This window comes from Balaenoptera physalus (assembly GCF_965194825.1).
Source record: "Balaenoptera physalus genome assembly, chromosome: 10".
NCBI classification, from domain to species: Eukaryota; Metazoa; Chordata; class Mammalia; order Artiodactyla; family Balaenopteridae; genus Balaenoptera; species Balaenoptera physalus.
In genome coordinates, this window is record NC_138889.1 from 25,760,220 (window position 1) to 25,772,885 (window position 12,666).

Genomic DNA, 12,666 nt, shown 5'->3' on the forward strand with positions numbered 1-12,666 from the left:
AAACACTTTGATCCTTTTTAGTCTTGTTTTTAAGATTTATTAGGGAGCACCAGAGCTGTAGAATTAACTAGTCTAGAACTAATTTTGCTAATTCTGGTGTTTCTTACTCCATCTTTGCCAGAAGTGGAAGTCTTTTTGACAGTTTTTAATTTGGGGAAAACTATTGAAGGCATAAAGGAAAATTATACCCCCTAAGGTGCCAGCATTCAGGAGTCAACTCTGCGTAGGTTAATATTTCACTCTTCTTAATTCTCTGGATAACTTACTGTCTTCTAATTTTCATTATCTAATAAATACATATATATCCAGAAATAACAATCCACATTCTCATTATTTTACAGAATTTTATCTTCTCCCTTCTTTTAGTTTGTGGATAGGATTTATATAATTTTGTAGTTTTTCTGTTCTATTGATGCTGGCAAAGGGGCGTACTTAAGCAACAACATAAGTGATAAAATTTTGAAAGTGCCCATGTCCATATGTTCCAGTTTCTATTGTGTAACATATCACTTGAAAGCTAAATGGCTTAAATTTTTAAACTGTACTTATGGATTATGTGAGTCAGGAATTCATACAGAGCACTGTGTATTTGGCTTATCTCCCTTTCACGGTGTCGACACCTGGGCTTGGAAGTCTCAATGGCTGGATGTGACTCAATGGCTGGGGGCTGGAATCATCTGGAGACATCTTCACTCACATATTTAGCCATTGATATTGGCTGTCATCTGTAACCTCACTGGGGCTGTCAACCAGAACATCTACATAAGGTCTCTCCCTGTGGCCTGGGCTTTCTCACAGTGGCCTCAGGTAGTCGGACTTCTAACATTGTGTCCCAGAGAACAAGGTCAAAACTGTATTACTTTAATGATCCACTCTTGGAAGACACACATCATTATTTCTATTTTACCCTATTGACTAAAATAGTCACAAGCCCACCTAGATCCAAAGAAAGGGAATTAGGATCCATCTCTTAATAGAGCATTAGCAAGGTTACATGATAGAAGTGTATGTAAGGTATGGGATACTTTTGTGGTCATCTTTGGAAAATAAAATCTGCCATAGTCTGCCTCTGGCCACAAAATTCACATCCACTTTCACATGCATTCAGTCATCCCTTCCCCCAAGACTTTCAAAGTTTCATCCCATTGAGGCATCAGTTCAAAATCTAAGATCTTGTGAACTAAATTATGTCCAGGTGACAGTGGGGCTTCTCTAGTGCAATTCTTTGAGTACAGTTCTTCTTGTTCTAAAAATCTGTGAACTAAAGGCACAAGTTATTCATCCTCTCCAACCACACCCAGGTGAGACAAGCATAGAATAATTACTACAGTCTTCCCATTCACAAAGAGGAAAAATAAAAGGCACACAATAGTCAGTTTAAAAAATCCAGCCAAGTACACATTATCAGTTCCTGAGTTAGGACTCAGTCCTACTCCCTAGGATCATCCTCCAGGACAACTGGCTTTGCCTTCTGGGCTCTTAGTTCCATCCGATGAGTTATTCTTCATTTCTATACAAAGTCTTCCATGTTTTCAACTAAGTAGGCTCTCAGATTGCTTGGTGCCCAAAAAATTTTAGAGATTCAAAGGCTTCTGTTCATTTTGTACCATCTCTTTCAATTTAAAATGTTACAATTCTTTTAAAATTCTGTGGGCTTCTTGTATATTAACAAAACATATTTCATCAGTTAAACTCCACACCCACAAATCTCTTTGAGATGAGCCCTTATTTTTTTACCTTGGGATGTCTCTGAGGTTGCTATGAGACAACATCCTTAAGAGACTTAGATTTGTTGAACAGAGAAGATCTTCAAGGAATGCCCTTAAGATACTTAGGAGTCCATTTATCTATTTGATAGTCTGTGACATATCAGTTTTGATCTATCTAAGGTCCTAGGAATGAGTTTTCTGGTCACAGCTTTGGCTTCATATTTACCCTGAGATGTATCCATTTTAGCACCCTGGATTTGATCTTCACCTTGAGGACATTTTTGTTTTTGAGGATTTTCTGCTGTAAGAGATGGAGATGATATCTAATTTTATTTTCAAATCCAACAAGTCCTGGATCCTTTTTATTTCCCTTAAATTTTCTTTAACACTGCGTGGCTACTTTTATATGGCTAAAATAACTCAGTTAGCACTTTGGTATTTTGCTTGGAAATCTCATTGACCACACCCACTGGTTCATTAGGTTTATTTTTGTTTTCCATGTCATTGCAAAAATGATTGCATTGCAAAAAAACAATGTTGCTAAACTTTCTACCACTCCATAACAAGGGTCATCTTTTTCCCAGTCCTGTCCTTTTTCTCAAAAGCTCCTTAAGGCTGCTTCCTATTTATTGAGCAAAGCAATCACAGGCCTACTCAGGTTCAAGGGAAAGAGAGAGGGGAGGTCTTGAAAGGAATAAGGCCAGGTCACGTTATAGAAGGGCAAATGAGATGGAGGTACTCCTGCAGCCACCTTTGGAAAATACAGTCTGCCACATCATCTATAACAATTTCAGTGCTTGTGGGCAGGTGGGGTTTATCACCAGATACAAAAAGCCCACAAGGAGACTCTATCACAGGATAAAACTAGTGACGTCTACTCCAAATTGGGTGCAAAAATTGCATGATTGGGTTGTCCTTCCTGAATCTTCTAAGAATGATGCTTATTGTAAGATAGGATTGCTATGGTAAAGGCAGAGGAGAAATACTGAAAGGAAATGGTAAAATGTAGAAAACATCATGAGGTCACAAAGTTGCTAAGATAACATCAACTAGAACAGCCTTAGCTTTTCTCTTTATTACTCTATACCTCAAAGGGTCCACAGCCATTAAATAAAGGGTCCTGCATTAGTAAAACAGTTCAGTGGAGATCTTTTATCACCCCATGTTTGTCACCTACTACACTTTCATATTTCAGTGCTTACTTTATTAGTATTTAATGAACATCAACATTGTGCCATTTACTGTACTTGGTACTAGGGCTATGAAAAATATGGTTCTTGACCTAAATTAGCTCAGAGTGATAACCAAAGAGAAAGCTGTTAACAAATAATTTAAACATGCCTGGGTAATTTCTAGGGAAGACTTTTTAAAAAGCAGCTAAGGGAAGGTAGAAAGGTCAAGAAAGATTTGATTGTAGGATAGGTGGCTAGAGTATTGTTGATAATTGAGTTAATTCATGAAAAATAAAAGTTAATTTCCAGGTAGAAAGGTAGACTATGTAAACAGAATTCTTGGCAGAAGAAATAACAAGTGCAAAAGTACAGAGTCGTGAAAGGGCTTAGCTGGTTTTAAAAAGGATGAGGAATTTAGTAGGATTGGACCATAGGAGTCCTAATGCAAAGTGAGAGGTGAGGCTGCAGAAGGTTGGAGCTAGATTGCAATGAACCATGTACACTTCCTCATGGAATTTGGTGTTTATTTTATAGTGATTGAGAGGCCAGCAAAGGTCCTTAACTAGAAAGTGATCAGGAACATGACACTGATGGCAGTATGAGAGTAAAGGAAAAGACTAGATAGCAGAAAGAATGCTTAGGAAGTTGTTGCAATAATTCAGGGGAGAGAAAAGCCAAATCCTATTCTAAGACAGTGACAGTGGGGTTTCAGGGAAGGGATCAGGTTCAGAAACTTATTCTGAAGCACTTGGAGACTGATTGAATGTGAGGAGCAAAATCATCAAGGCTTCTAGCTTGGGAAACTCAGCAAACAGTGATAACACTGACTGAAACCAAGAATACGGTGAAGGAAATAAATCTGTAGGAGGATAGGGTAGAAGGATAGAATTCAATTGTGCCTGTGAGGTGTGTGCTGCCTTTGGAATATTCAAAAAGAGATGTTCAAGACATAATTGGAAATATGGGTCTGGTTGAAACTAAAGGGGAAGTTGAGATCATGGGAGTTCTCAAGTTTTAAGTTATGCAAGTTTGGGGACTTGAGATTTGTTATTGTGCTGAAATAGAGTATGACAACTATTGACAAGCCTCTGCTCAGTTTTAAACCCTTTCATCATTTCAGAAGATTCAACATGTCTCCTTAGAGAACATTTATAGAGGACTTGGGGACCAGCTGGTAATATGGATCAATAAATGATTGGTGGGTTGAATTGGAGTTAAAGCCCAGTCCGCTGGTGATATGTCCCTGACTGAACCACTGATGTATTATTTAATAAACGTACCCCATTCACTTCCTAAGAGAAGAAACAGCCCATGCAGGAGATACATACACTTTAAGGATGAGTAAGAGAGTCCAGTAATGAAAGGAGAAAATAATTTATCAGAAACGTCTAGCTAATAATAATAACAACCACTGACTACAAAACATAGCTGTGAGTTTACTGGCAGCCAAGGAAAGGAGGAAAACATGATGGGTTTATTATTATTACTTGAGTTCCTCCTTGAATTAAATGCTAAGGAAGCAGATTACTCCATTTATCAGGATGGACAGTCTGCTTCCCTAGTATTTAATTCAAGGAGAAACTCAAGGAATAATAATATGAAGAACATCTTCAAAACCCACCTTGTAAAAGGCCAAATATCATTCTTCATATTGTTCTCTGGTTGAAACTAAGCTCATAATGTTAGATCCTATTTTTGTGAAGACATTTCCATTCAATATGGTATTATTTACTCCTTGCAAATCCACTCTTTTGCCTCTTCTACAGAAAGGCCAAGCAACTGACAGAGAAGGGGAAGTTTATTTAGCTCCAGGGACAGTAGTCCATGGAGAATAGCACAGATTAGTGGATAAGAATAAAATTCCAGGAAAAGCAGAGAAAAAGCATTTTCAGACTGTGTTTAAGTGGAGGCTGAGAAGAAGTGATTTCTGAGACAACAGCCCTTCCCCAGCTCAGGAAACAAGGTTGATGATGCCAAGCATTAGCTGTGGCTTGGGTCTTATGACTCTGCAGGAAAAAAAGGAAAAGCTGTGAGAGGATGAATTGCTTTATATAGAATCTAGGAAAGGGAGTTTCCAGGGCGACTTTGTCAGTCAAAAGTCCCTGTAGGCCACGTGTTCTGACCAGTAGGGAAGCTACAGCTCGACAACATAGATGTGTGTCAGCCCCTCCTGGATTTTCATCTGGTTTCTTGATCTTCCCCCAAGGTGGAGGAGGCCTGGTTACAGAGTACAAGTGTCAATATGTCACATCTCCTGTGCCAAATTCAATTGGTTGGTTATAGCTGACTCAAAACCATGTTGAGAAGGTTTCTGAGGCCCCACCTTGGCCCAAAAGGAAAAAGTATCATTATTGAATAGCAATGGCTGCCATAGAGTTGGGATCAGAGTAATTAATAGAATTGAATCCTATACTAAATATTAAGGTAAACAATCAATGTTCATATATTCATGGGCATAAATACAATTAATCAATGTAATTAATATTAACATATTTACCATCTTTGATGTTGGTACAATAGCAACAATTTCACATGGGCTTTCCAGTTAGTACTTTTCATGGACTTAAGTGTGTCCCTCCTCTCCCAAACTCCTATGCTGAAGCCCAAATCTCCACTGTGACTGCATTTGGAGATAGTGCCTTTAAAGAGATAAATAAACTTAAATAAGATCATAAGGAAAATCCGAATCTGATAGGACCATCCTCATAACATGAGGAAGTGACACCAGCACTCGCTCACTCTCTCCACCCAGAGAAAAAGCCCTGTGAGGACACAGCGAGAAGGTGGTGGTCTGCAAGCCAGGAAGGGGAGCCTCGTTAGAAACCAGCCCTGGCAATTCGATCTTGCTTGAACTTGTGGCCTCCAGAACCGTGAGAAATAGATTCCTATTGTTTAAGCCACCCTGTGTATGGCATTCTGTTATGGCAGCCCAAGGAGACAATGTTGTACTGAATCAAGCATCCAGGGACAGTTTACCTTGCCAGAAAAGGGCGCAGAAAGGTAAGAGTTGTAACTAACCCTAGAATCCTCCCCTCTCCAACTCCACCCATACCTTTTGAGCTAGAAGAAAAAATTGGATTGCCTGAGGTTGCTACTAATTTGCCTACTGGCTGTAATCCTAGTGTGTATCCTGAAGGAGCCACCTGTTGCCTCCAGCATATATGTTTCTGGGTGAAAAGATTTATAATACGGGTTAAAATGTATGGACTCTGGCAGGCTTTTACACACTCAGACTTTTTCGGTGTCCAGAGAGATAAGGTAAATGAGTGAAACCAAACGTGTGTGGCAACAAGACTTGGTGGGGATTTTGGTGACCTGGAAAGTCAAAGTGTGTGTGTGTGTGTGTGTGTGAGAGAGAGAGAGAGAGACAGAGAGATGGGGTGGAGGAGACCCTGCACATACATCTGTGGCTAAATTCAGCCAGTTGGCAATCAATTTGCCATGTCTGAATGCATGATCAGGGGCTGATATGGCCCTTGGACAACTTTTTCCAGTGTGTCAGCTGCATATATTGTAGAGAGATGCAGATGAGCATTGCAGCTGCAAATGCTTGCAGAGGTCAGTGAAGAAGAGCCCCACAAACCTGAACTACCAAATGGAGAGGAGGCAAAGGGGATGTTTAGCTGTGAGCATTAGGGTGTCAGACCACCATGTTCTCTGGGGAGGTCAAGCCAGCTCTGAAATGTAGCAGAAGGCTCCTACAGTGTTCACAGGCAGAACCAACATTGTTCCAAAGAAACCACTTTGGATTTGTTCATAAGCTTGACCAGGTTTTCAACAGAAATTTCAAGCGTTCTAACCATCTAATGGAAGAATGAGATGCTGTTGACTTGGATATTTTGAGTTCCTGCTTTTACTTTAATTTTATTTATTTTTTAATTGATGTACAGTTGATTTACAATGGTGTGCCAATCTCTGCTGTACAGCAAAATGACTCAGTTATACACGTATAGACATTCTTTTTTCATATTTTTTCCATTATGGTTTATCCCAGGATATTGAATATAGTTCCCTGTGCTATACAGTAGGACCTTGTTGCCTGCTTTTACTTCAATATTCCTGCTGAACAGACTTAGTTCTGGCCAGGACCTGGTCTGCCCAGGCCCGCCAGGATGAGCTGGCTAGAGAAGGACTCTGTAAGTAAAGAAATGCATTGCCGTGTTGAATGGAGATACTCACTCACGTCCATCTGGATGCTGAATAGCCTCTGCCGAATATGCCTTGGATTTAGCACAGTTGATATTGAGCTGCTCTTTCTGAGAGAAATTGGCCGCCTGGTTCATGGCCATGCCTCTAATGTCAGGAAGACTGTGTCATCAGTGCCTTAAAAGCTACTTGTCTCCCGTCTGGCAGCCAGCATCCTGAGTACCTAAGAGCTGAATTAGACTTAGTAGGTGTTGGTTACCAAACAGGAAACCAGGTCCCAGCCCAGCTTAGGTCACCTCAGGTTAACATTTGCTCAGTTAGAGCCCCCTTCCTACCCAGAGTCACTTAACTTAGCACTGTGGCCTTTGGGGAGGTGACACCCATCTCATTTTCCTATGTGAACCAGGAAGGGAAAGTGTCAGCTGTGAGGGAAAAATACCCATTAAATGTGTACAAGCTGCCAGATTGAATCATGAAGACAAATGTGTTTCTGAACTTGGCATTATTTTAAAGGCTGAGGTTCGGAATTGCATCAGATGAAAGTTTGTTTAATTCTCAATTAAGAATTTTTGTTATGCAGTGGCAGTGGCATTGGGACTTTTATGAGCTGTGCTATTGATTGAAATGATTCCTTCATTGGGTGTTGATTGAGTGATCTTTTGATTCCCTCCCTATTAACATGCTAATGGTTAGGGGTACAGACCCTCGCAAAGGCTCCTGTTGGATGGATGTCTCTGACCTTGCACTGTTCTCCCCAGAGGCCGGAGGTGGGGTGGGGTGGGGTAGAGGGGTGTCTGGGCCTCATCAATGGCCTCATTAGCATATTGTAGCTCCACTCCCAAGGGTGACAAATTTAAAGAACATGGAACAAAATTAGGAAGGTATTTTAAAGGTTTTAAATGGTGGGCAGGTTCTGAGAATGTCTGGATCTCCATGTCAAGGGCGTCTAAGTCAGCCCCGGGAGCAGCTGGAGCCCAAAGGCCAGGCCTCTCTGTGCACCGAATTTACATAAGCTTTGAAGATATTTTTAGCTTCCTTCTCTCACTCCTCTTAATATTCTCCTGATTCTCTGTCTCACAAAGGGGGAAGGCTGCAAACTTAGGATACTGAGCTTTTGGTCTTCAGAAGTTCTGATGTTATTTTCTTTTTCAGATCTGGGGCTAAGCAGAAGCAGACACTGATGCAGAAGTGTAAGCTGGCTGTACTTAGAGCCCTTCTGTGTGGGCACCAGGGAGGGTGGGGGTCGCTCCTTTGTGGGGTGACGTCTGCTCACTTGGGATTTTTCATTTTAAAATGAGATTAGCTGAGATGATATACATTCAAGTGCCTGGCATAGTACTGACAAATGTCATGTTTCCTTTTCTTCTCTCTCTCCTCCCCCATTTGAAATAGTCTAACTGGGACTCTGAATCAAGGTTATGGTAAAGACCTCAGGGATCTTGGGAAGGTAAGCATCCATTAATATTCATCATTCTTTCATTCAACAAGCGTTGATTGAGATACACCAACATGCCAACCATTGAGTTAGGTAGAATCCAAAATGATAAAAAAAAAAAAAAAAGACCGAGATGCTCTTGGTAGTCTAGGAGTCTAAGCTCATGTGCACATGTGTGCATGCATGCATGTGCATGTGTGTGTGCACGTGCATGCATAAGGGGACATGGGGGCCTCGTGCAAGCTGTCACCTCATGAAGGAAACAAGTAAGTTCATCGTGTTCCTTCATATCTCCTGTCCACGTAGATCAAAAGAGAACCAGAGACACCCAGGGCTAAGAAAGCCCTTCTCTGCCATAGCAGCCTGGTGGCTTGGTTCTGATCCTGTTCTGAGCAGCTGTGTGATCTTGGGCAAATCACTGTACTCCATGAGCTTCAGCCAGTGGTAGAATGCGGTAGCCTGGCAGCAGGAGATAAGCAGGAGAGGGCATGCCCTGTATAAACGTATTCTCAATGTTCATTTTGTGGATTGAATCAAACAAGGTGATGGGCAGAATTCTGCCCCGGGCTGTGAGCTGTGGGCACTGGATGAGATGATCTCAAGGTTCCTACAACTCCAGCACTCAAGAATTCAAGGACACTAAGCCTCCTGCCACTCTGCCCTGTGCTGTTCCCTGTAGGGTTAGTCTGCCATAGCCAATAATTACATGTGTAAAATAATGACATAAACCTTTGAAAGAGAGGGTTTTTATTCCTATGACAGTGAGTCACAGGCTCTTTGAGAAAGTATTTGGTGAAGCATCAAGTTACAAAGTTTGGATGAACCACTGATAGAATCCACCCTGGATCTAATATCAGAAGGTCCAGAGCATCCAGTGACCTGGTTTTCTCATCTCTGTACAGTTGGGTCATGGACTCTCATCCCTGCTGATTTTTCTTGCTACATCCATTAGGTCATTAGACATGCCTTGTTCCTTGATGAGGGAGACAGATATGGGCGCTAAACTCCAGGAGATGCTCCATTCCTTACCTGCATCAACTCTCTCCAAGGCTATCCTTAGGTCCTCATCTGCCCTGAATTTGGGAAGTCAAGACTTCCAGAAACCTTCAGGCAGGAGTCTGCCCCAGGAGGCTGGCCTCATGGCAGGTACTGTTATCCTAATTTCTGACAACAGTATGATAGGAGGGTCAGCTCTTGGAGATCAAAAAGATTTCCTCGGGAAGACATGGCCCTATTCTAAATTTTGTGGATCAGGAAATATAATCCAGATAAAACAACCTTTGAGGGTGCCCAGTAGAGAGGTCCAGTGGGAGCTGACTGTCTAATTTGCTTGCCTGGCTGTGCATTCACATGAAGTCTGCTAGTAGCGGTGCCTTTTTCTAATTTGCACAAGGGAACCTTATGGGATTGTCCCCTCTCACCCGTTCTCAGTAAGTGAGAATAGAAATGGATCCTTGGTAGAGGGTCCACAGACGCCCCCCACTCCAAATCCCACATTCTACACCTTTTCACTAATTGTCCCAAACTGGGCAGGGGATAGGAAGAAGTTGGGGGGTGGCAATAAAGCAGTGTGGGTGATAAGGTGGCAGAGGGCAAGGTTTAAGTCTCGGCTGCCTGTAGAGCTCTCACAACCCCAGATCCAAGAGAGGGCTATAATAGATACAGACACACTAATACATACCAAGGTGCACACACAGAGATATACACACATGCTGATACACACACATCCACACCCTCAGGATGCACCCAGACACACTCTCTGTGGTAGACATGGGGATGCATCATCACACAGATCTTCCATTGGTAACAAAGGATTTATTTCCCAGCTGCTGGGGGTGCTGCCAGAAGACAGCCTTCAGCCATCAGCCCTTTGTGCATGGCCTCGCCAAGGTCACATTTCCTTCCAGGGGCGGCTTGAGTCCAATGACTGAGTGGCGGTTGGGGTGTGGCTAATAAACACCCGGCCTCCTTGGTCCCACTCTCGGGTAATGCATGTAAAGGTGGTCCATAACCCTGATTCTTTATGCCTTCATGGATTGGCCTTGTTTTCTAAATGTCTTCATTCTTTTATTCTTCTCTAGCTACTCTCCATTCTTCCCCATCAGACTTCTGACACCACCACATCCCCAAGGCCTGGCACAGCACCAGGCATGTGGTAAGTGCACAATAGTTCTGTGTTGAATGCTTGAATGAAGGCAGAAACTGGATGACTGAGCCAGGAGGGGATCCGGAGGAGATGCTTATACTAGATGGGAGGTTAGAGTAGGTCACCTCAAGGGTCTCTTCCAACCCAGACTATGAGCCAGTGATTCTGAGAATTGATGGGCACTGTTTCCCATCATGGGAGGATGATGTCCTCTCCATAAACCTCCACTCACTTCCTTATGTCTCCTCCCTGCTCCCTCGCCTCTTCCCACTCTTCCCTTCTCCCTGACCCTCAATCCGCATTTCCTGGGAGTCCAGGTCTTGTCGATGGCTCCTCTCCCACTTATCTCATGACTCCATCCCAGTCTTTCTGTTCCCACCTCCCTGGTTTAGCTCCTCCATAACAGTCCTTGAAGGGATCTGTGCGTCCAGACTGCCCCTCCCGTCCATTCCCCACACTGCAGCTGAACCTTCTCCATCTCCTGCCCAAACCCTCCTCCTCCCCTGATGTTGCACACACAGCCCTTCAAGATCTTTCCAGCTTCCACTTCCCAACACGCCACTTGCACCCTACATGTCCAGTTCCCCATCTACACCGTGATCTTCTGCGTCCCCACCCCTTTTCATTTCTGTTCTCTGTGCCCAAAGGGCTCTCTCACAACTTCCTTGCCCACATGGTTACTCCTACTCACCTTCAAGGTTCTGATCAGTCTGGTGTCTCCCAAGCCCCAAGTCCGACTTAGATGCTCCACTTCTGTGCTTTCCAACGCTCACTGCCTCCTTCTGTTAAACCACTCTACACTGCTGTATTGTGACAGTTGGTTCTCATTGCCATATCCCCTGCAGGGACAGTGTCTAATTTCTCTATGGGTCCTAAGCACCTGACACAGCATCTGGCATACAGTAGAATCTCAATAAATGTGGAACAAATGAATGAATGATCATATGGATATACGAATGAATGGTTATATGAATGCTTCTCCCCCATTACCCTCTTTTGAGAGTCCTCGGTGTGGGACAGGTCCTCATCAGTTGGATGGGGGCCTGCACATACTGTGGGAGGGCAGCAGGTGGGCATGGGAAACCCTTTGCTACCCTGGATTTCTTTCATCCATAGGAAACCAAGAATACTTAAGAGAATCTCACTTCCCTTGACTTCTTTCTATCCCTGACATCTGAACAGTGACCCCAGGTTCCACTTCCACCACTGGTTTCTTTTCTTGGGCTGGAGTTGTGGAGCAGGGGCATCCGGGCACTAACCCTTTGGAATGCCCACATTCTTCTTCTCTCTTGCCCTCCCTTGCCCACTCCCCTCTCCTCTCTCTCTGGACCAGTTGCTGAGTACTCAGCCTCTGGCTTGCATGACAAGAATGCTGTCATCTGAGTCACTCCAATTTCTGCCTGATGACTGTGGATCATTTCAAACATCCTCTGATCAATTTGTAGTGTCCAGCAGGGAGCACATCACTGAATCATTAAACAATGTATCTCTTAACTGGGCTTTGTGTGGAAGGTCAATTGTGCTTTCACTCCAGAAGCCACAGAACTTCCAGGATGCCCAGGAAGGACAGTCTCTACCAGGGACACACAGACATGCACTCCCAGAAGACACCAGATGACCCAGGACCCCCTGCCTGGCTCAGAGGGATTGACAGACCCTCAAGACCACTGCCTGTTCCCAACCTCCCTCAGGTTCCCATTCAAGAATCTAGGTTAAATACAAGTAGAAATTCAACATATGCTATTAGTTGAATTTCTACTTGTATTTAACCTAGATTCTTCATGCTGCAATGGCTCTTGTCTTCCTATTTTCTTACAGGACAGGGCCTAACCTAGACAAAATTGTGTACTAGAAATTTGCACTCAAGATTCCACCATTTACATTCTTTCTGAGGCACACTATGTGACCTGATGTTACCCAGGGACCATTTATTTTTGGAAGAATTAATTCATTCCCATGTATTACTGATCTAATACCCACCAATCACCCCCAGCAACTATTTTATCTGAAGAAAGAAGCAGAGGGTTAAAACATGCTTAACTCAAAGGCTTGTATCCT

General features: G+C 43.0%; 1 protein-coding gene and 1 long non-coding RNA gene across 13 annotated transcripts in view; both read left to right on the plus strand.

Annotated features, from left to right (window-relative positions):
- LOC309636388 overlaps positions 1-12,666 on the plus strand; it is a 472,824-nt gene that overhangs the window by 301,041 nt on the left and 159,117 nt on the right. The window lies entirely within an intron of this gene.
- LOC309636366 (uncharacterized protein) overlaps positions 1-12,666 on the plus strand; it is a 91,729-nt gene that overhangs the window by 55,845 nt on the left and 23,218 nt on the right. For 4 of the 12 annotated variants that reach the window (XR_014249985.1, XM_082409544.1, XM_082409543.1 and 1 more), the window contains exons 2-4: positions 5,634-5,881; positions 8,420-8,474; positions 10,544-10,617. Coding sequence is in view for 3 of the 12 variants with exons in the window: in XM_082409544.1 (XP_082265670.1) it covers positions 5,790-5,881; positions 8,420-8,474; positions 10,544-10,617 (221 nt within the window). In the remaining 9 variants the exon portion in view is untranslated. The other 8 variants (XR_014249983.1, XR_014249984.1, XR_014249986.1 and 5 more) reach the window with 7 other exon arrangements.